Source organism: Macaca thibetana, chromosome 19 (genome assembly GCF_024542745.1).
Source record: "Macaca thibetana thibetana isolate TM-01 chromosome 19, ASM2454274v1, whole genome shotgun sequence".
NCBI classification, from domain to species: domain Eukaryota; kingdom Metazoa; phylum Chordata; class Mammalia; order Primates; family Cercopithecidae; genus Macaca; species Macaca thibetana.
This window is the reverse complement of record NC_065596.1, coordinates 21,473,393-21,496,671: the sequence shown is the minus strand read 5'-3', so window position 1 is coordinate 21,496,671 and position 23,279 is coordinate 21,473,393. Positions and strand designations below refer to the sequence as shown.

At 54.6% G+C, this 23,279-nt stretch overlaps 4 protein-coding genes across 5 annotated transcripts in view; 2 read left to right on the top strand and 2 right to left on the bottom strand.

Moving 5' to 3' along the window:
• The window catches only part of ZNF556 (zinc finger protein 556), a 433,150-nt gene that overhangs the window by 270,295 nt on the left and 139,576 nt on the right, over positions 1-23,279 (top strand). The window lies entirely within an intron of this gene.
• THOP1 (thimet oligopeptidase 1) overlaps positions 1-23,279 on the top strand; it is a 226,438-nt gene that overhangs the window by 139,690 nt on the left and 63,469 nt on the right. The window lies entirely within an intron of this gene.
• DIRAS1 (DIRAS family GTPase 1) overlaps positions 1-23,279 on the bottom strand; it is a 90,461-nt gene that overhangs the window by 12,770 nt on the left and 54,412 nt on the right. The window lies entirely within an intron of this gene.
• On the bottom strand, positions 4,687-13,560 carry SLC39A3 (solute carrier family 39 member 3). The gene is made up of 3 exons (XM_050770676.1): positions 13,429-13,560; positions 9,698-10,006; positions 4,687-5,633 (listed from the first exon to the last, which is right to left on the bottom strand). The coding sequence occupies exons 2-3, from the start codon at positions 9,905-9,907 to the stop codon at positions 4,899-4,901; spliced, it is 945 nt and encodes a 314-aa protein (XP_050626633.1). The 5' UTR covers positions 9,908-10,006; positions 13,429-13,560; the 3' UTR covers positions 4,687-4,898.

Sequence of the window (23,279 nt, the reverse complement as noted above, 5' to 3'; positions counted from 1 at the left end):
GCAGCCTCCGAGCATCGAGGTGAAGCCTGAGGAGTCTTTATTGGTGACAGGCTGCTCACCGGCTCTGTCCCAAAAGCAGACACAGCTCAAGGCACAAGCTGGGGGCAGGCTGGCAGCTGGAACAGGTGGGATACAGCCCCCCCTCTTCCCAGTGGGGCAGCGGGTCCGGAGCTGCTGGCCAGGACAGTCTGATGGTGCCATGGGCTGGGAGACACCGTCCCATCCACCGCCGACCTCCCCGTCCCGCCCCGAGCTAATAACTTGTGCAACAGAAATACAAACAACAGACACCGTGGGGCCGACAGGCTGTTATTACGGCTGACTCAACCCCGCGGGCCTGGGCGCCGCCTCGTCATTTTCTCCTTTTGTCTCCGGATCCAGGTGGGGGAATCCGGCGATGCCATCCAGCTGGCTGTGCTGAGAACCCCACAAGGGGCTTCCTTCCCCCTGGAGCCCGCCCCTGCGCCCAGCAGGAACCCCGAGCCCAAGTCCCAAGTCAATTCTCCAGCTTGCAGAGCTGAGTGACGCCCACACCCCCGCCCACCCTCTCTGTCCCAACAGAAAAACCTGGGCCCACCTGGGGTCTAGACAGGGCTGCTGGGTCTGCTTCCGGCAGGGCAGGGGCTAGGCCTGACCTGGGTTCCTCCCGTCTGTGACCTGCCTGGTCATAGACAAGAGAAGCCCCCGGCCAGGCATAAGCCTAGGGGTGGCTGTGACCCAGCCAGAGGTGTTGGATTCGGGCAAAGGTGGCACTGGGTGCTCTGCGCTTGGAGTTCTGGTTTTTCGTGTGTGTATTTTTGAGACCGAGTCTTGCTCTTGTCGCCCAGGCTGGGGTGCAGTAGGGCGATCTCGGCTCACTGCAACCTCTGCCTCCCGGGTTCAAGCGATTCTCCTGCCTCAGCCTCCCGAGTTGCTGGGATTACAGGAGCCTGTCACAACACCCAGCTAATTTTTGTGTTTTTAGTAGAGATGGGGTTTCGCCATGTTGGTCAGGCTGGTCTCCAACTCGTGGGCTCAACTGGTCTGCCCGCCTCAGCCTCCCAAAGTGCTGGGATTACAGGAGTGAGCCACTGCGCCTGGCTGGAGCTTCGTTTTTACACAGGAAGCTGTCTGTGTTATCCAGGAACGATCTGTCCAAGCTATTCCTGGTCTCTCACAGCACATGAAACTGTTGGCAGGTGTCCCCTCTCCTCCCAGCGTCTCTCTTGTGAACGGGAGGTCTACACAGCCCACCATCACCTGCCCTGGGTCTTCCTATGAGTTGGGCTGGGTGTCTCCCCCTGTGGACATTGGGACCAAACCGTTCTCTGGGGAGGGGCCATCCTGGACACTGCAGGGTGCTGAACAGCATCCCTGGCCTCCACCCACTCCATGCCAGGAGTACCCCCAGTCAAGACAACCACAGATGTCCCCAGACAAGGCCCGGTGTCTCCTGGGGGCAGAAGATCCCCGGCTGGGAGTCACAGTCAGTCAAAGAGACCCGCAAAGAGGAGGACCCTTGGCTTCTGCAGGTCACATGACACTTCTGCGACTCAAAGTTGTGTAGAGATGGAGGCGGCCGTGCGCAGCCAGAGCTGGCCGGCTCTGCAGTGCTGTGGCGTCGTTCTGAGGCAGGAGTGGCCTGCGGCTGCAGGCGGTGACGAACCCAGGCTTCCTCAAGCAGTGGCTCCTGGCACTGGATGACAGTGTGTCTGTGGGCAGAGCCAGAGCAGACAGAGTCGCTGGGCTGCCTCACAGGAGCCCGGACCCGGCCGCCGTCAGCCAAGGGACCTTGGGAGTGAGCCCTGTGCCTCTGGACTCTGTAGGACGGACGAGATGACCGTGCCACGTCTTTACCCCAACATAGACATATGCTGGGTTCCTCCTCAAAAGTGGGTAAAGCCGCCAGGCGCGGTGGCTCACGCCTGTAATCCCAGCACTGTGGGAGGCCGAGGAAGGTGGATCACCTGAGCTTAGGAGTTCGAGACCAGCCTGACCAACATGGTGAGACCCCATCTCTACTAAAAATACAAAAGTTAGCTGGGCGTGGTGCCGGATGCCTATGGTCCCTGCTACTCCGGAGGCTGAGGCAGGAGAATCACTTGAACCCGGGAGGCGGAGGTTGCAGTGAGCCGAGATCGCGCCACCGCACTCCAGCCTGGGCAACAGAGCAAGACTCTGTCTCAAAAAAAAAAAAAAAAGTGGGTCAGGCGTGGTGGTTCATGCCTGTAATCCCAGCACTTTGGGATGCCGAGGTGGGCGGATCACGAGGTCAGGAGTTCGAGACAAGCCTGGCCACCATGGTGAAACCCTGTCTCTACTAAAAATACAAAAATTAGCTGGCCATGGTGGCGGGCACCTGTAATCCCAACTACTTGAGAGGCTGAGGCAGGAGAATCGTTTGAACCCGGGAGGTTGAAGTTGCAGTGACCCAAGATCGCGCCATTGCACTCCAGCCTGCGTGACAGGGCAAGGCTCTATCTCAAAAACAAACAAACAAACAAAGTGGTGAAAGCTGACCAAAAGTGGCTCAAGAGATACCCTGCTGCCTTAGGGTCCTGCTGCCTTAGGGTCCTGCCGGCCCCAGGAAAGCTCCTTTTGTGCTCCTGAGACTCTGGGACGGAGGGGTCTGGAGGCCACAGCCTGCTCGCCCCTACCCCGCCTGTGTCCTGCTTTCTGGCCGCTGCCTCTGGTCTGCTGCGGTTAGAGGAGCAGAGCCGGCCCTGAGCTGCCACCCTCGGGAGGACAGATGTGGCTGATGGCACAGTGCTGGTGGGGGACAACGTGGTCTCGGAGGCTCCTCTGGAGGGAAAGGGAAGAAGCTGCCTGGGACCCTTTGTAGGGGCCGGTGGCTGGGCCTGCAGGGGTCGACAGCTGGGGTCCCTCAGGCCACCCTGGGGAGCTGATGGCTGGTGAAGGGCAGGGCCCCACTTTGTGCTTCCAGCTGTGATGGGTGAAGGTGGATGGGGACCCCTGGAGCAGGTGGTGCTCTGCCCCATGTGGGTTCCTGCTGGATTTGGGGGACAGGGACCCTGAGCCTTCCCATGTGGGGGGCCTGGATGTCCCTATCCCCTGGCAGTCGCGAAACTCAAGCCACATTCCCCACCAGTGCAGGGACCCAGCGGCTTCACAACCCACCCACCCGCAGTAAAGGACAAATGGCCCAGGCGGGGTGAAGTGGGGGGAGGGAGGGGCAGAACCACACTGGGTTCAGGACACTGCGAAACTCCTACACCCCTGGGGCCAGGGCCAGGCTGCACGGGGTTCAGAGATGGGTCCCCGGTAAGAGGTTCAGACTTCCAACAGCAATGGGGTAGGGACCCCCTGGAGTGGAAGTTGGCGGGGGAGGTCTCAGGAGCGGAGGCTAAACCTCAGGTTACTTACAGACCCCATGGAGTGGAAGTTACTTGCAGGGGCCGTGCGACTTTCCTGGCTTCCCGGGGCCCCTGTGACAATGCTCCTGGCAGCCACCGCCCTCTCGAGGTCGTCCCTACCTGTGACTGGCCCCTGGGAGCTGCAGCAGGGCCACCGGCCGGCACGCCCCTCAGAGAAGTCACTGGCTGGCCCTGGAGCTCCCATCTGACCAGAGTGATGGGTTGATGGACAGGAGACCCGCCAGGCCCAAGCCCACAGGCCAGATGGGGGCCTCTCCATGTAGCGCCCCCACAGTCAGTCTTGTGGGCCGGTGTAGGGAGACGTGGCGGCAAGGCAGAGGATGGGACGGGAGAAGGTTACCCGGGGCCTGGCGCCCAAAGCTGAGCGACAAGGGAGGAGGTGAGGACAGCCAGAGGCCCTCGCAGCCCTGATGGGGCCGGAAGCCGCCAAGGCCCAGAGACGGGGGCCGGGGCTCCAGGTCGGAGCGAGGAGGTGGTGAAGCCGGTGGAAACACCCAGCCCGGGCGGGCAGGCCGGGCCCCCTTCCACGGCGCCACAGTGGCTTCGAGCCAGGCAGAGCCAAATCCCCGAGGAGAGAGTCCTTCCCCAGCTCTCACCTCCCCAGACCAGGCAGTGTTGCCTGGACAACGGCTCAGGCCTTCCGGAGGTTGCCACGGAGCCGGGAGCTCAGGGCTGCCCCAGCCCACGCTCGGCTGCTCGTTCCCCGCGCTCCTGCCCTCTCGGGAGCGGTGTCCGGGGGAGGGAATCGCACCACGGGGCCTGCCCCACCGCCGGTGGGATCCGTCTTCCTCTGGAGACCCCAGTGTGTGCGGCGGAGCTGAGGACTGATCCTCAAGCTGCTTCCTGACCCTGCTTGTGCATCTCAGGAAACTGACACTCACCCAGCCCAGGGGTCCCTGCTCCAGGGGCCACAGCAACAGGGAGAGGAGGAGAGGGCACTCCTGAGGGTACATGGCCCACTTGCGGGGGGCACAGCCTGTGTGGCAGGAGGGACGGAGCCTGGCTGTCCCCCCACAGTGACTCCAACCTCGTAAGATTCAAGACACTCTCGGGGCTCGGGCGGCGAGACCCTGGCAACAGAGACGGGCAGAGGACGGGCCTTCAGGACCCCCAGCTGGTTCCAGAGGCACAGGCAGTGCAGCCCCCACTCTGGTGACAGCAGCCAAACGCTCCTGTCCTTCTCCACAGGCTGGGGCTGTGCGGCAGGGAGAGGAGGGTCCTGACCGTTCTCACCTGGACCCAGGCCCCGGCCCTCCCGCCTGCAGGTTGCCACACCCCTCGGCCCAAGGTTGACATGGCCACACAGCTTTGATAAAGACTTTTAAGAGAAAGAAGTATTTTAAAAAGTAGCAGTGCTCTGAGACTCGGGGTGTAGGATCGGGGGCACAGCCTGGTTCCGGGAGGCCCCTTGTGCACAGACGGTGGCCCGGGGCCACAGTGCTTGCTCTCAGGGGAGGCGGGGCCGGGGGACGTGGCCCGTGTCCGGCCCGGGGCTCCCGGCGGCAGGGACAATGGCGAGGCTGCTCACCACTTCAGGAAGACCATCCCGGCCAGGATGGCATAGCCCAGCACCAGGAAGAGGACCTTGAGCAGACGGTCACTCTTCTCCTCCAGCTCCTTGGCCAGGATCTCCAGGAAGGTGATGAAGAGGAAGGTGCCGCCCGCCAGGCCCTGCAGCAGCACGGAGGCCACGCTGCCCGGCACGCCCTGGGCGCTCTCGATGCCCAGGCCCAGGCCGATGCCCAGGGGGATCATGGCGCTCACGGTGACTGCCAGCTTGGCTGCGTCCCGCAGGGGCATGGCACTCCGGGCCATGCTGATGCCCAGGGCCACGGCCACCAGCGTCTCGTGGACAGCCACCCCCACGAACAAGCTCACCACTTTCTCCCCTTCCTCCTGCAGGCCCAGGGCCAGGCCCTCGAAGACCGAGTGGGCCGATAGCGCGAAGGCCAGGCTGAGCAGGCGCACAGGGCTGGCGCGCGAGAGGCCCTGCACGCTCAGGCTGGGGCCGTGGCCGTGGGGCTCCACGTAGAGCGCGTGGCCCCGCGCGCCCCCCATGAAGGGGCTCTCGTACTCCGAGTCGCTGCCCACGTCCGAGCCGGCGTTGAAGGTCTCCAGGTCGATGAAGGACGGCTTCTCCTTGCGGAAGGTCAGGATCAGCTGTTCCAGGAAGACGGTCATGAAGAAGCCCAGCAGGAGGATGGTTTCGGCCAGCGGGTAGTCGGTGCTGATGTGGCCGAGGCTCAGGACCTTCTGGAGCTGCAGCCAGGGACACCCGAGAGAGAGAGAGAGACCCACACTCAGGGGTGGAGGCGACAGGACCGGCCACATGTCACCGTTCAAAACAAAGTCCAGAAATCCCTGATTCACGCAGAGGTTAAAACAAGTGGGACAGGAAGGGCTTGCCTGCGATAGATTAACAACAAACAAACGAGCTGGGGGCGGTGGCTCACGGCCGTGATCCCAGCACTCTGAGAGGCCAAGGCGGGCGGATCGCTGGAGCCCAGGAGTTCGAGACCGGCCTGGCCAACATGGGGAAACCCATCTCTACTAAAAATACAAAAATTAGCCGGGTGTGGTGGCAAGCGCCTGGAATCCCAGCTACTCGGGAGGCTGAGGCAGGAGAACTGCTTGAACCCAGGAGGTGGAGGCTGCAGTGAGCCGAGATCGCGCCACTGCACTCCAGCCAGGCTGAGAGAGCGAGACTCCAGCTCAAAATAAATGATAAAGAGCTGCGTTGGCCTCGCGTGTTCTGCTGCGAGGCCTCCTCTGTGCTTCCCTGACTGACACGCCCAGGCCCGACTCTCCTCCCGGTCAGGGCTCTCCTAGCGAGGGGAGACTTTGGTGGGAAAAAACTAGACGCAGGTCAGACAGGAGCCGCAGGCCGTCTGCAAGAGGTACACACTCCTATGGGAGGGACAGCCGCTCACGGGGCGGACACGCAGGCATTAGGCTACGCGCCGGGATGAAGTGTCCTGTGAAAGGCAGGCTGTAAACACCCACAACAGCTCCCTGGAGCCCCGTCAGGACAGGGCCAGGGTTCACAGCCACCCTCCAAAGAGACCTCGAGACCAAAGCAGGGGAAAATCACAACATGCCTGACACTCACAACACCTGCTTCCCTGCTTCCTCCCAGCAGACTTCATTACAACGTGCACGCACACACATGCACAAACGCACACACATACAGACGCACATGCGCACGCACACACACATGCACAAACGCACACACACAGACGCACATGCGCACGCACACACATGCACAAACGCACACACACAGACGCACATGCGCACGCACACACACATGCACAAACGCACACACACAGACGCACATGCACACACACACACACATGCACAAACGCACACACAGACGCACATGCGCACGCACACACACATGCACAAACGCACACACACAGACGCACATGCGCACGCACACACACATGCACAAACGCACACACAGACGCACATGCGCACGCACACACACGGACAAACGCACACACACACAGACGCACATGCGCACGCACACACACATGCACAAACGCACACACACAGACGCACATGCGCACGCACACACACATGCACAAACGCACACACACAGACGCACATGCGCACGCACACACGCGCATGCACCCAAGCACACACATGCACAAACGCACGCACACACACACAGACGCACATGCGCACGCACACGTACGCACCCATGCACACACACACACAGGCGCACACGCAGGTGCACATACAAGCACACACACGTACACAGTGGTTCTCAACCAGGGCGATTCTGCCCGTGTGCACACCTGGCAATGTCTGGAAACACTTTTTATTTTCACAACTTGGGTAGGGGGAAGGTGTTGACATTTGGGGCTGGATTGTTCTCTGGGATGGGGCCGTCCTGGGCGCTGCAGGGTGCTGCTGAGCAGTGTCTCTGGCCTCCACCCACTCCAGGCCAGAAGCATCCCCAGTCCCGACAACCACAATGTCCCCAGACATGACCCAGTGTTTCCTCGGGGCAGATCACGCTGGGTGAGCCTCTGCGGCAGCAGAAGGCTGTGTTTCCACGGAGAAGCCACTTAACTCCCTCACTGACCACCGGCTGGTGCGTGCCTCGCTTGGGGACAAGCTCACAAGGAACTCTAGCTACTCCCAAGAGACAGACACTGATCAGGAGAGATGAGGCAGACGCACGAGAGCTGTGAACCAGGCACCATTTTGCAGGGGTGACTGAGAGCCTGGCCTTGCAATGGGTGACGCTGGGGGCTCAGGAGGAGGGACCTCATCCGCCTGGCCAGCCCGAGGGCAGGGGAACGGCAGGGGAAGATTTGGGTGCTGTGAGAAGGCCACTGTGATGAGGGGGAGGGAAAAGCGAGCTCCCCGCAGTTGCCCAGGCCTGCAGTCAGAGGGTGACGGGGGTGACGCCATGACTCTGGGGGAAAAGGGGGGCTGGCAGTGGCCTCTGGGACGCAGGAGACATCAGAGACGACCAAGATCTCCATCCTCGCAGTGCTGATGTCAGTCTCCACACACTGCGTAACAGATGAACGCAGACTCGGCCACGCAGAACAGCAGGAATGTGGTGTCTCGGCTCTGAATGGCAGAAATCCAGGTGTGGGCTAGCTGGGCTCTATGCTCCAGGTCTCACGGGGCTGGAACCAGGGTGTCGTCAGGGCTGAGATCTCACTGACGCCCAGGGTCGTCTTCCAAGCTCACTGGAGGCTGGGAGAGTCAACCTCCTCGTGGCTGTGGACTGAGGCCCCTGTGTCCTCGCTGGCTGTTGGCGGGGACGGCTTTTGGCACTGAGAGGCTGCCCTTGGATCCTCACTTCATGCCCCTCTCCTGGCACACCCTGGCTTTTTGCTTCTCCAAGGCCAGCAGGAGGGGAGCAGCTCACCTGATTAGGCCAGGCCCACCCCCTCCCTTTGGATGAACCGTGTTAACTGATATGGGTCGGTCATCACAGCTGCAAAAAAATCCCCTCGGCTGGGATTCTGACACAATGGCAGAGTGACACCCGCGGCAGTCCCAGCCCCACCGATAATCGAGGGGAGGAAACAGCATGGGGCGTGTGGAGCAGGGGCTGGAAGCTCGGGGGCCACCTTGGAACTCCACCCTGCCACACTAACAGGCTCAGAGGATTTAATCCCAGACAACAGCCCCTCTCCTCCTTTCTGGACACCAGGCACGAGGAAAAGCAGGGCCGGGCGGGGTGGTTAGCTTAGGGCTTCTGTGCTTTCATTGGGAGGAAGGACAGGGGGTCCTCACATCTCCACCAAGCAAGTAACCAACACAAACTCAACCGTCACATCCGGCCCAGAGAGAGGAAGCCCCTCACCCAGGGTCACCCAGCAAGCATGGCCAGGGCTGGTCACAGTGTGCCCCGACAGGGGACCCATACTCTGGGCTGCTGATGTGGGGGAGCTCAAGGAACAGGTTACCAGAGGACGATGCTGTCAGGAGTTGGGGTGGACAGACTCCAAGATGGCCCCAGAAGCCCCTGCCTCCTGACAGACATACCCTGTGAGATCCTGGCCACTTGAGTGTGGGAGGGACTTGAACTTGCTTCTAACCAGAAGGACACTGGGGCACAGGGGAAGGGATACGCTGCCATCTCTGTATGACATAGGACTGTGCCCTCTGTCTTACACGGAGGCATGGCCATCTTCTCCATTTGCTGATGAAGGAACTGGCCATGCCGGGGGGGCCCACATGGCCAGGCTCTGAGGGCTGCCCCCAGCCAACAGACACTGACAAACAGACATCTTCGGTCGGACAACCAATGAGGAACTGAACCTGGCTTACAACCACGTGAGTTCAGAGGTTGACCCATCCCCAGTTGAACGTTGAGATGAGACCACAGCCCAGGAGACATTTTGACTGCTGCCTTGTGAGATCCTGAAGCAGTGCCCAGATCCCTGACTCACAGAAACTGTGAGATGATAAACGTGGGTAGTCTTCAGATGCTAAGTTTGCTATAATTTGTTACGCAGCAGTAGCTGACTGATACAGGAACCGAAGAGAGGCCATGCTTTCCAGCTTCAGGACAGAGTGTGTGCTACCTGGGTGGGTGGTCTGGTCTGATTATCAGGTGACAACCGACGAGTCCACCTGTTGGGAATCCCAGGTCTAGTCCAAGCCCCTTGTTTAGCTGGGAGAGCACAGAGACAGAAAGCAACCAGTTCACAATCACACAGCAAATTCACTTCCTACTTTCCATCACCCTCACAGCATCAAGGCCTCCACTGAACTTGGTATAGTGTTGAAAATGCATCAGAGTCCCTTGGCCATAAGGTGCCAAGGGCTGCTGCTAGCACCCAGGGAGCCCTTACCTTTTCCCTCACAGCAGGCAGCAGAGCGTTGAAGCACGTGGCCAGAAACACCCCTCCTCCAAAGGTGTTGCAGAGAGACAGGATCTTTTTGGAGCGATGGGCCTTCTCAAAATCTGTCTCGATGATCTTCACGGGGAGCAGGGAGCCAAGCAGCATGAAGAAGAACACGCCCACCATGCAAAGGATTTTGGCCACTAGCAATTTCACCATGGTGGCGGCTTGGGTTGCTCTGGTCACCGCAGGGCCAAACCCCACGATGTGCTACCGAGCCCAACCACGCAGTTGGAGGCTCATGTCTTAGTCCAGCAACTGTGAACAGCAGGGGCATTGCATTAGCTTTTTTTTTTTTGAGACGGAGCCTTGCTCTGCCACCCAGGCTGGAGTGCAGTGGCGTGATCTTGGCTCACTGTAACCACCACCTTCCAGGTTCAAGCGATTCTCTCGCCTCAGCCTCCCAGGTAGCTGGGATTATAGGCGCTTGCCACCACACCCAGTTGATTTTTGTATTTTTAGTACAGACAGGGTTTCGCCATGTTGGCCAGGCTGGTCTCAAACTCCTGACCTCAGGTGATCTGCCTGCCTCGGCCTTCCAAAGTGCTGGGATTACAGGCATGAGCCACCGCGTCCGGCCTCTTTTTGTTTTTTTTTGAGACGGAGTCTCACTCTGTTGCCCAGGCTGGAGTGCAGTGGCCGGATCTCAGCTCACTGCAAGCTCCGCCTCCCGCATTCTCCTGCCTCAGCCTCCGGAGTAGCTGGGACTACAGGCGCCCGCCACCTCACCCGGCTAGCTTTTTGTATTTTTTAGTAGAGACGGGGTTTCACCGGGTTAGTCAGGATGATCTCCATCTCCTGACCTCGTGATCCGCCCGTCTCGGCCTCCCAAAGTGCTGCAATTACAGGCGTGAGCCACCGCGCCCAGGCAGCTTTTTTTTTAGACAGAGTCTCGCTCCGTTGCCAGGCTGAAGTGCAATGGTGCAATCTCTGCTCACTGCAACCTCCACCTCCTGGGTTCAAGCGATTCTCCTGCCTCAGCCTCCCTAGTAGCTGGGATTACAGACATGCGCCACCACTCCCAGCTAATTTTTTTGTATTTTTAGTAGAGACGAGGTTTCATCGTGTTGGCCAGGCTAGTCTCGAACTCCTGACCTCGTCATCTGCCTGCCTCGGCCTCCCAAAGTGTTAGGATTATAGGCGCTAGCCACCGCACCAGGGCAGTTCTTCAGTTTTGGAACTCATACTGGTTTTCTTTGCTTCTCAATCTACAGACAACTGTGGGACCTTGTAATCATGTGAGTTAATACTTAATAAACTCCCCTTTATATATGTAACTATTCCATTAGTTGTGTCCCTCTAGAGAACCCTGACTAATACACTGTCTCAAAGAAAAAAAAAAAGTTCATCAAAACTAAAAAAAATCCAGGCGGGGTACGGTGGCTCACACTTGCAATCCCAGCACTTTGGGAGGCCGAGGCAGGTGGATCACCTGAGGTCAGGAGTTCAAGACCAGCCTGGCCAACGTGGTGAAACCCCATCTCTACTGAAAATACAAAAATTAGGCCGGGCGCGGTGGCTCAAGCCTGTAATCCCAGCACTTTGGGAGGCCGAGACGGGTGGATCACGAGGTCAGGAGATCGAGACCATCCTGGCTAACACGGTGAAACCCCGTCTCTACTAAAAAAAATACAAAAAAATAGCCGGGCGAGGTGGTGGGCGCCTGTGGTCCCAGCTACTCGGGAGGCTGAGGCAGGAGAATGGCGTGAACCCGGGAGGCGGAGCTTGCAGTGAGCTGAGATCCGGCCACTGCACTCCAGCCTGGGCGACAGAGCGAGACTCCGTCTCAAAAAAAAAAAAAAAAAAAAAAAACGAAAATACAAAAATTAGCCGGGTGTGGTGGCTGACACCTGTAATCCCAGCTACTCGGGAGGCTGAAGCAAGAGAATCGCTTGAACCCAGGAGGCGGAGGTTGCAGCGAGCCAAGATGGCACCACTGCACTCCAGCCTGGGTGACGAGCAAAACTCCGTCTCAAAAAAATAAATAAATAAACAAACTAAATAAACTCTAAAATTCCACTCCTCAGTCTCCCTGGCCACATTTAAAGTGCTCAGTAGTCACACAAGCCTACTTGATTTCTGTGGTTACCGTATTTGACAGCAAAGGGAACACTCGTCGCTGCAGAATGTTCTATTGGATGGTGGTGGTTCATGGCTTCCCCATGCCCCAGAGTAAAGTCTAAACTCTGGACCCTGAGGCTGAGGCTCTGCACGACAAGCTCCTGCCTCACCTTGGCCCACACTGGTCCTTTCTGTGCCAAACTCGCTCGTGCCTCAGGACCTCTGCATGGGTTCTTCTCTCTCCACCTGGAACATGCTCTCTTTCTCCTGACCTTCCAGCAATGCCTCCTTCTTCTCTCTTGCTTCACTGCATCCAGGACCCCTCAAAAGGGCCTCCCTCAGCCAGGTGTGGTGGCTCATGCCTGTAATCCCAGCACTTTGGGAGGCTGAGGTGGGCAGATCACCTGAGGTCAAGACCAGCCTGTCCAACACAGTGAAACACTGTCTCTACTAAAAATACAAATATTAGCTGTGTGTGGTGGTGGGCACCTGTAATCCCAGCTACTCGGGAGGCTTAGGCAGGAGAATCACTTGAACCCAGGAGGTGGAGGTTGCAGTGAGCCAAGATCACGCCATTGCACTCCAGCCTGGGTGACAAAGTAAGACTCTCTCTCAAAAAAAAAAAAAAAAAATTAGTTGGGCATGCTGGTACGCGCCTGTAATCCCAGTTACTCGGGAGGCTGAGGCAGGAGAATCACTTCAACCCAGAAGGCAGAGGTTACAGTGAGCCGAGATCGTGCCATTGCACTCCAGCCCGGGCTGCAGAGTGAGACTCCGTCTCAAAAAAAAAAAAAAAAAGGGGGGCCTCCCTCTCTGACCATGGCTGACTCCCGCCCTAAACCATATCCCTGTACCCCCCGGAAGGCCTGGTGCAGAAGATACTAAAAACCCGCTGGCTGAACACACGGAGGAACGGAAGCCTGTGGGCACTGATAAGGGCCGCATTACCTGATGCAATGGCCCAAAATGGAGTCGGTTTCACCCTGGACCCCAAAATGTCACCATTCTTAGGAGGAATCTCAGCTCCTCCCCTGGTCCTTGAGTTTTCCCCAACTGGGATTTCTCCCCCACCATCAGCGCCAAGCGCCTCATGGCCCCGCCACCCCCCTGCATTCAGGTCTTCGGGTCACTGCTCAGACGTCTCCACTCACAGCCCTCCCCACCCCCTTCCCTGGTGTTATTTTCTTTTATTTTGTGCTACAGAGGGAACTAGGAATTACATTATTTTAAGTCGATTAAAGTCGTCCCGCCCCCCCAGGCGGTGAGCTGGGCGGGACCAGGCTGTCTGTCTCGCTCTGGGCCAGCTGCACCCAGCGCAGAGCCACCCAGGCACACAGTAGGCGCCCAATAAAGACCTGTCCGGCATCTGGATGCCTCAGGCTGTACAGTGAAGGTGAGGGTGGCCTGCACGCTCTCAAACTGTAGACTGCTCGGGCCGGGATGCGGAGGGCGCGGGCTCATTCATTCAATCAGCACTTATTGAGCGCCTTCTGTGTGCCTCGCGCTGCCGTATACCGGAGTCGGGCCTCGGCTAACGTGCGGGTAGAATCCACCAGAACACCGGCCGCCCAGGGCCGCCCCGCCCCGCCGCCCCGGGTCCTCTCTCAGCCCGCACCTACCTCCCGGGGAACCCTTGTCCCCCGACAGGCGCCGCTCCCCGCCCAACCGCCGCGCAGTGTCGACCCCACAGACGCCGCCTGGAGAGGCCCCGCTCAGCGCGGCTGGCCCACGCCCCGCCCACGCCCCTGCCCATTGGCCTCCCCGAGAGCCGCTGGCAGAACTTTCCATACTATTGGCTGCGGAACCTGCCACTCACATGCGACTCCACCTCTTCTACCGGCACAGGAAAGGGGTTTCCTCCCGCAGAGCGGCGGGCGCAGCCAGCAAGCGGCCCCGACGGGAAACTCGGATCGGCGAGGAACGGTTCCGGCAGGATTGGGTTTCCAGAGCTGTCCAGGGGCATCTGGTGCTGAATCCCGCTTGGAAGGAGCTTGGAGGTGTGGACGGGAAGTGATTTCCAACGCAGGCGGCTCCTCTCTCAGTGTCCTCGCTGCTGACCCCCTTACGGACGGCTGAAGAAGCAGCTTCATCCTTTCAACAAATCTCTGTTGATAGGCAGGAGGAATAAGTCCAAGAGATCGACCGTACATCACGGTGGCTGCAGCTGGTAATGATGCATTGCATACTGCAAAATTGCTAAGAAAGTAGATGTTACATGTTCAAACCATGAAAAAATAAGTATACGAGGTAACGCATAAGTTAAAAACCAAATCTTGGCAGGGCGCAGTGGCTCACATTTGTAATCCCAGCACTTTAAGAGACCGAGGCAGGAGGATCGCTTGAGTCCAGGAGTTCAAGGCCAGCCTGGGTAGCATAGTGAGACCCTATCTCTAAAAAAAAAAAAAAAAAATTTTTTTTTTTTTAGACAAAGTCTCGCTCTTGTCACTCAGGCTGGAGTGCAGTGGCACGATCTTGGCTCACTGCAACTTCCGACTCCCGTGTTCAAGCAATTCTCCTGCCTCATCCTCCCGAGTAGATGCAATTATAGTCGCATGCCACCACTCCAGCTAATTTTTGTGTTTTTAGTAGAGACGGTGTTTCACCATGTTGGCCAAGCTGGTCTCGAACTCCTGACCTCAGGTGATCCTCTTGCTTTGCCTTCCCAAAGTGCTGGGATTACAGGCATGAGCCACTGCGCTTGGCCCAATGACTTGATTCCAACAAATAGAAAATGGCAAACGAATGGGATGTCATTCTGCGATTAGACTCTGAGAGACTGTGACTTCTATTTTGCTAGCAGAGCCTGTCTCTCACCTGCTCAGCCTACATGCCTTGACAAAGCAAGCTAAGATGCTGGAGAGATCCACAGGGCAAGGAACTGAGAGTGTCCTCCAGCCAACGGTCAGCAAGGCAATGAGACCCTCAGCACAACAGCCCATAAGGAACCAAATGCTGCCTGCAGCCATGAGTATTATCATGGAAGAGGGTCCTGCCCCAAGTGAGCTTTCGGTTGACTGCTTCACTTCACTTGCAACCTTTGAAAGACCCTAAAACAAAGCTGTACACAGTGGCTCATGCCTATAATCCCAGCACTTTGGAAGGCCGAGGTGGGCAAGTCACTTAAAGTCAGGAGTTTGAGACCAGCCTGGCCAAGATGGCGAAACCCCATCTCTACTAAAAATACCAAAATTAGCTGGGCATGGTGGCGGGCACCTGTAGTCCCAGCTATTCAGGAGGCTGAGGCATCAGAATCATTTGGACCTGGGAGGCCGAGGTGACAGTGAGCTGAAATCATACCATTACACTCCAGCCTGGGCAACAAAAAAAAAGGAAGAGAGAGAGAGAGAGAGAGACAGACAGACAGACAGACAGACAGAAAGAAAGAAAGAAAGAAAGAAAGAAAGAAAGAAAGAAAGAAAGAAAGATTGAAAGAAGGAAAGAAGAAGAAAAGAAAGAGAGACAAAGACCCTGAAAACAGAAGACCCATATGAACTGCACCTGAATTCCTCATCCAGAGAAACTGAGATAATAAATGCTGTTTCAAGCCACTTAGTTTTGTGTTTCTTTGCTTGTATTTTGAGAGAGGGTCCTGCCCCATCACCCAGGCTGGAGTGCAGTGGTGCAATCATAGCTCACTGTAGCCATGACCTCCTGGGCTCGAGCAGTCCTCCCACCTCAGCCTCCCGAGTACCTGGCAGCATGTGCCACCATGCCTAGCTAATTTTTTACCTAATGTCACACAAGCCAGTCTCAAATGCCTGGATTCAGGAAATCCTCCCACCTCAGCCTCCTAAAGTGCTGAGATTACAGGCATGAGCCACCATGCCTGGTGGCACTAAGTTTGGGGGAAAAATTGTCATATGGCAATAGATAACTAATACGCCTACATACTAGAAAAACTATAGGTCATACTAAGTTCTGTGAAGAAAGAAAGAGAGAGACTTCTCTGCAGGAATTAGCCAAGTCAAATATACTGAGAAGGCTGGGTACGGTGGCTCACACCTGTAATCCCAGGACTTTGGGAGTCTGAGGTGGGCAGATCACGAGGTCAGGAGATCGAGACCATCCTGGCTAATACAGTGAAATCCCGTCTCCACTAAAAAATACAAAAAAATTAGCCAGGCGTGCTGGCGGGCGCCTGTAGTCCCGGCTACTCGGGAGGCTGAGGCAGGAGAATTGCATGAACCCAGGAGGTGGAGCTTGCAGTGAGCCGAGATCATACCACTGCACTATAGCCTGGGTGACAGAGCGAGACTCTATCTCAAAAAAAAAAAAAAAAAAAAAGGCTGGGCGCAGTGGCTCAAGCCTGTAATCCCAGCACTTTGGGAGGCCGAGACGGGCAGATCACGAGGTCAGGAGATCGAGACCATCCTGGCTGACACGGTGAAACCCCGTCTCTACTAAAAAATACAAAAAAACTAGCCGGGCGAGGTGGCAGGCGCCTGTAGTCCCAGCTACTCGGAAGGCTGAGGCAGGAGAATGGCATGAACCCGGGAGGCGGAGCTTGCAGTGAGCCAACATCACGCCACTGCACTCCAGCCTGGGCGGCAGAGCGAGACTCTGTCTCAAAAAAAAAAAAAAGAAAAAGAAAAAGAAAGAAAGAAAACTAGCAGGGCGTGGAGGTGGGCACCTGTAATCCCAGCTACTCGGGAGGCTGAGGTAGGAGAATTGCTTGAACTCGTGAGGTGGAGGTTGCAGTGAGCCAAGATCATGCCACTGCACTCCAGTCTGGGCAGCAGAGCTAGGCTCCATCTCAAAAAAAAAAAAAGTACTGGGAAGTAGGGAGAGGAGAGAGGATAGTTGACAAACAGATGGAAAAGGGTTTGCTGCGTTTGAGGAGTTGGAAAGCCAGCCTGGCTAAACATCCATGAGCAGTGGGGAGATGGGAGATTAGGGACAGTCCCGTAGACCGTGCTGTGGAATTGGATGTTACCGTAAGTGCAGTGTGATTCATTGAAGGATGTTAAGTAGGTGAGGGTTGTCATCTAATTTTATGTCTTAAGATTATTTCGACTCGTGTGTAAAGAAAGCCTGAATTACAGAGAAGCAAGAATGGAAGCAGGGAGACTACTTCAGAGTCCTCTGGGCAAGAGTTGGGCTGGGTGCCTTGGCACACGCCTGTAATCCTAGCACATGGGGAAGCCAAGGAAGGAAGATCGCTTGAGCCCAGGAGTTCGAGACCAGCCTGGGCAACATAATGAGACGCTGTATCTATTTCTAAGACTTGATGGTAGTTTAGCTGAGGGCATTGACAGGAGAAAGGACAGTGAGTGAGTTTGAGAAATGTTTTGGAGGGTGAATTGACAGGACTTGGCACTGGTTTGTCCGTGTGGGTTGCAGGAGAAGGAGGTGTTGGGGATGACTCCTGTTTTCAGCTTTGTGCCATCGGATGGATCCTGGTGCTCGCTAAAATAGGAAAGACCGGAGGAGGCACAGAGATTGAAGGCGTCAAAAGACAGAGTTCAGTTTTGCAGAGGCTATAAATGAGGCATCTACAAGTTCTTAGCATTTAATGCCATTTTCTGCCTGCGTGGAGCTGACATCATCTTGTGGAACACGCAGTTTGTGGTAGCTATTTTTATTATCAGATGCAGAGTGATCTGACTCTGTTTCTGTTTTCCATAACTCATGACAAGAAAAAGATGGCTTGGAACACGAGCACACCAGGTAGACGCCACAGGACGACTACTTCCTAAGGGGAATTCATAGCATGCGATATTTATTCATAATTGTTTGGAGAATCAGGCTGCTCAGAGAAGGAGCTACGTAAGCTTTGGGCTTTGATTCATTCAGCGTGTGTTTTTGAAAACCTCCTATGCACCAGAAGCTATGTAGGAGCAGGTGTCTTCAGAGTGCAATAGAAAAAAATACTAAACAATAAAATAAAATAAAAGTAGCACAGTGATGCATGCCTATCATCCCAGCACTCTGGGAGGCTGAGGTAGGAGGATCTCTTGAGCCCAGGAGTTGGGAGACAAGCCTGAGCAAGATGATGAGACCCTATCTCTCTCCAAAAAAAAAAAATACTGACACATTTGACTGCATTGAGTATTTCAAAAATCTTCCATAGTAAAAAAACACCATGAATGGATTTAATAGACAAGAAACAAGCTGGGAGAAAAATGTTGATATTATATGAGACAGAGCCCTTGATAGAAAATAAACATCCTCAAATAAAAATGGGAAGGAAGATGAATGAGCAATTCACAGGAGAACCAATATAAGAGGTGAATAAATATAAGAAAAGAGTCTCAATCCAGGAAGATAATCACCAAAATACAAAATAAAACAAGACGCCAGGCACGGTGGCTCATGCCTTATAATCCCAGCACTTTGGGAAGCTGAGGCAGGAGGATCGTTTGAGCCCTGGAGTTCAAGACCAGCCTGAGCAACATAGTGAGACCCTGTCTCTACAAAAAACAACAAACGAACGAACAAAAAAAACCCAAATTTTAATTTCCCAGGTGTGGTGACGCACACCTGTCACCCCAACTACTGGGAGGAGGGAGGAGTGCTTGAGCCCAGGAGTTCAAGGCTACAGTGAACTATGATTCTGCCACTGACCTCCAGCATGGGCAACAGAGCAAGACCCTGTCTCAAAAACCGAAACAAACAAACAAACAAAAAAACAACAACAAAAAGGGCCGGGCGCGGTGGCTCACGCCCGTAATTCCAGCACTATGGGAGGCCAAGGCAGGTGGATCACCTGAGATCAGGAGTTTGAGACCAGGCTGGCCAACATGGTGAAACCCTGTCTCTACTAAAAATACAAAAATTAGCTGGATCTGTAATACCAGCTAGGTGGGAGAATCACTTGAACCCAGGGGGCGGAGGCTGCAGTGAGCTGAGATTTGTCCACTGCACTCCAGCCTGGGCGACAAGAGCAAAACTCCAACTCAAAAACAAAAACAAAAAAAAAACAAACAAACAACAGACAAAATTTGAATATAGACTGTATATTAAATAATCATATTATGCCAATATTCAGTATTGTTTAATTTCCTGAATTTAACAATTATACTGTATTTATGTAATAGAATGTCCTTGTTCTCAGGAGATATACAATACATGATGTCTGGAACTTTCATTTGAATTGTTGGCAAAAAATAATAATAATTATTATACACATATACACACACATAAGAAGAAAAAAAGAAAATTTGGCAAAATGTTAAGAATAAGTGAATCTAGGTGAAGAGCATAAGAAAATTCATTGAAAGCTTGGTGCGATGGCTCACGCCTGTAATCCCAGCACTTTGGGAGGCTGAGGCTGGTGGATCACCTGAGGTCGGGAGTTCAAGACCAGCCTGACCAACATGGAGAAACCCCGCCTCTATTAAAAATACAAAATTAGCCAGGCGTGGTGGCGCATGTCCATAATCCCAGCTACTTGGGAGGCTGAGGCAGGAGAATCGCTTGAATCTGGGAGGCGGAGGTTGCAGTGAGCCGAGATCGCGCCATTGCACTCTAGCCTGGGCAAAAAGAGTGAAACTCCATCTCAAAAAGAAAAAAGAAAAAGAAAATTCACTGAAATATAAACGTGGTGTTTTTGTTTGTTTGTTTTTGGTTTTTGGTTTTGGATTTTGTTTTTTTTTTTTTTTTTGAGACGGAGTCTCACTCTTGTTGCCCAGGCTGGAGTGCAGTGGTGTAATCTCAACTCATTGCAACCTCCACCTTCCAGGTTCAAGTGATTCTCATGCCTCCGTCTCCCGAGTATCTGGGACTACAGGCACCTGCCACCATGCTCTGCTAATTTTTTGTATTTTTAGTAGAAATGGGGTTTCTCCATGTTGGCCAGGCTGGTCTCGAACTCCTGACCTCAAGTGATCCTCCTGCCTCAGCCTCCCACAGTGCTGGGATGACAGGCGTGAGCCACTGCGCCCCGCCTCACATGATATTTACTCATCACATCTTCTTAGACCCCTCTTGCTGTGACAGTTTCTCAGACGTTCCTTGTATTTCATGACCTGGACAGTTTTGAGGAGGACAGGTCAGATATGTTGTGGAATATTTCTTTCTTTTTTTTTTTTTTGAGACGGAGTCTCGCTCTGTCGCCCAGGCTGGAGTGCAGTGGTGCGATCTCGGTTCACTGCAAGCTCCGCCTCCTGGGTTCACGCCATTCTCCTGCCTCAGCCTCCCGAGTAGCTGGGACTACAGGCGTCTGCCACCACGCCCAGCTAATTTTTTTGTCTTTTTAGTAGAGACGGGGTTTCCCCGTGTTAGCCAGGATGGTCTTGATCTCCTGACCTCATGATCCACCCACCTCGGCCGCCCAAAGTGCTGGGATGACAGGCGTGAGCCACTGTGCCCGGCCTGGAATATTTGATTGGAGGTTTCCTGATAGTTTTCTCACCATTGGACTGGAGTTGTGTTTCTGTTGTTTGTTTTTGAGGAAGACTACAGAAGTGAGGTGCCATCCTCACCACATCATGTCAACGTCCATGCAGTCAACATGACTTACCACTGTTGACACTGACTGGGTCACCTGGCTGACATATGTCAGGTTTTTCAACTGTAAAGATCCTTTTTTTTTTTTTTTTTTTTTGAGATGGAGCCTCCCTCTGTAGCCCAGGCTGTCTGTAGCCCAGGCTGGAGTTCAATGGCATGATCTCAGCTCATTGCAACCTCCACCTCCCGGGTTCCAGTGATTCTCCTGCCTCATTCTCCCAAGTAGATGGGATTAGAGGCGCCCGCCACCATGCCTGGCTACTTTTTGTATTTTTAGTAGAGATGGGGTTTCACCATATTGGCCAGGCTGGAGTTTTACTATGTCACTTAAGCTGGTGTTGAACTCCTGGTCTCAAGTGATCGGCCTGACTCAGCCTCCGAAAGTGCTGAGATTACAGGCATGAGCCACCAAGCCCAGCCTATTATTTTGTGTGTGTAGAGACAGAGTCTTCCCATGTTGCTCAGGCTGGTCTTGAACTCCTGGATTCAAGCAATCCATCCGCCTCAGCCTCCCGAATAGCTGGGACTATAGGTGTGTGTCACCACACCTGGCTAGCACTTGTTTCCCAGGTCCTTTAACTTGAGCTATTCTGGTGTAGTTGTTTGCTATTATGGTTTTGTTTTGTCTGTTTTGAGACGGAGTCTCGCTCTGTTGCCCAGGCTGGAGTGCAGTGGCGCGATCTCAGCTCACTGCAACCTCCGCCTCCCAGGTTTATGCCATTTTCCTGCCTCAGCCTCCCGAGTAGCTGGGACTACAGGCGCCCGCCACCTCATCTGGCTAATTTTTTGTATTTTTTAGTAGAGACGGGGTTTCACCGTGTTAGCCAGGGTGGTCTTGATCTCTTGACCTCGTGATCCACCCGTCTCGGCCTCCCAAAGTGCTGGGATTACAGGCTTGAATTTTTTGTATTTTTAATAGAGACGGGGTTTCACTGTGTTAGCCAGGATGGTCTCGATCTCCTGACCTTGTGATCCACCCACCTCAGCCTTCCAAAGTGCTGGGATTACAGGCGTGAGCCACCGCGCCTGGCCGAAATGTCTTTCCAAGTGTTTTGCCCGTTAAGAGAATTGGGTCATCTCTCTTCTTCTCACTGATCGGTAGGAGTACTTGATATTTTTATAAAGTACATATTGCAAATGTCTTCACCCACTCAATGGGTCAATTTATCCCTCTATTTTAATGGCATCATTATTTTAATGCAGTCTAGTTGTTGATTAAAAACAAACAAACAAACAAACAAACTTGGCCGGGTGCGGTGGCTCACACCTGTAATCCCAGCATTTTGGGAGGCTGAGGTGGGCAGATCACCTGAGGCTGGGAGTTCAAGACCAGCCTGACCAACATGAAGAAACTCCGTCTCCACTAAAAATACAAAATTAGCCAGGCATGGTGGTGGCGCCTGTAATCCCAGCTACTCGAGAGGTTGAGGCAGGAGAATCGCATGAACCTGGGAGGCAGAGGTTGCAGTGAGCCGAGATCTCGCCATTGCACTCCAGCCTGGGTAAAAAGAGTGAAACTCTGTCTCAAAGAAAAAGAAAAAAAAAAACAAAAAAACTTTATGGTTAGTGCTTTTTGCTTTCTCTCTAAGAAAATTTTGGCCGGGCGCGGTGGCTCAAGCCTGTAATCCCAGCACTTTGGGAGGCCGAGACGGGCGGATCACGAGGTCAGGAGATCGAGACCATCCTGGCTAATATGGTGAAACCCCGTCTCTACTAAAAAATACAAAAAACTAGCCGGGCGAGGTGGCGGGCGCCTGTAGTCCCAGCTACTCAGGAGGCTGAAGTAAGGGGATCACTGGAGTCCAGGAGCTCAAGGCTGCCGTGAGCTACGATGGTGCCACTGCACTCCAGCCTGGGGAACCCAACTCTTAAAAAAAAAAACAAGAAAAAGAAAAAGAAGAAGAAGCCTGGCACAGTGGCACCCACTTGTAATCCCAACTTTGGGAGGCCAAGGTGGGAGGACTGCATAAGGCCAAGCAAGAGTCTGAGACCAGCCTGGGCAACACCGCAAGACCCCATCTCTAAAAAAAAAATTATCCAGGCATGATGGCATATGCCTGTAGTCCCGTGTACTCGGGAGGCTGAGGCCGGAGGATCGCTTGAGCCCAGGAGGTAGAGGCTGGGATGAGCCGTGACTGCACCACTGCTCTCCAGCCTGGAAAGGAGACACACAGAAAGAGAGACTTTGTCTCAAAAATAAATAAAAATTGACTGAGCGTGGTGGCTAACACCTGTATTCCCAGCACTTTGGGAGGCTGAGACAGGTGGATTACCTGAGGCCAGGAGTTCAAGACCAGCCTGGCCAACATGGAGACACCCTGTCTCTACTATAAACACACACACACGCAAATAGCCAGACGTGGTGGTGTGTGACTATAGCCCCAGCTACTCTGGAGGCTGAGACATGAGAATCACTTGCACCCAGGAGGCGGAGGTTGCAGTGAGCCGAGATCATGGCACTGCGCTCTAGCCTGGGGGACAGAGCAAGACTCCGTCTCAAAAAAAAAAAAAAAAAAATTAAAGTTAAAAAATATAAATAAGTAAATAAAAATGTATACAGGTTGAAAAAGCACAATTAACAAAAGAGAGGGAGACAGAGGAACGGGGCTCCTCAAGTCTACCTGGGCTTGGCAAGAACTCAGGACCACTGTGAGCTGATGAGAATTTCTGGTTTCTGGTGGGCTTCGGCGTCCTCGCGCGCCCAGGCTACCGCGCCCCACGTCGTTGACTCTGCATCCCACAGCTATGCAGGGCCAGCCTGGCTCCCTAGTCCACTGCGTGCATCCTCTTGGCTCCATCAAAGCACGAGGACCCAGTAGGGCATCCCTGCTTCGGAGGACGTATTCTCCGTGTCATTCTGAGAGGAGACCTGGTTCTAAGAGCAAATCTCTAGGAACAGGGCGGTCCCTAGGCTCTGACCCCGGGTGGCTGCAGGAGGAGCCACGCCTTGTCGATCGCAGCCCTGGCAGCTGCGGACGCACGTGGGTGCCCGTGGCTGCCGCGCCCCCTGGCGGCTCCGTGC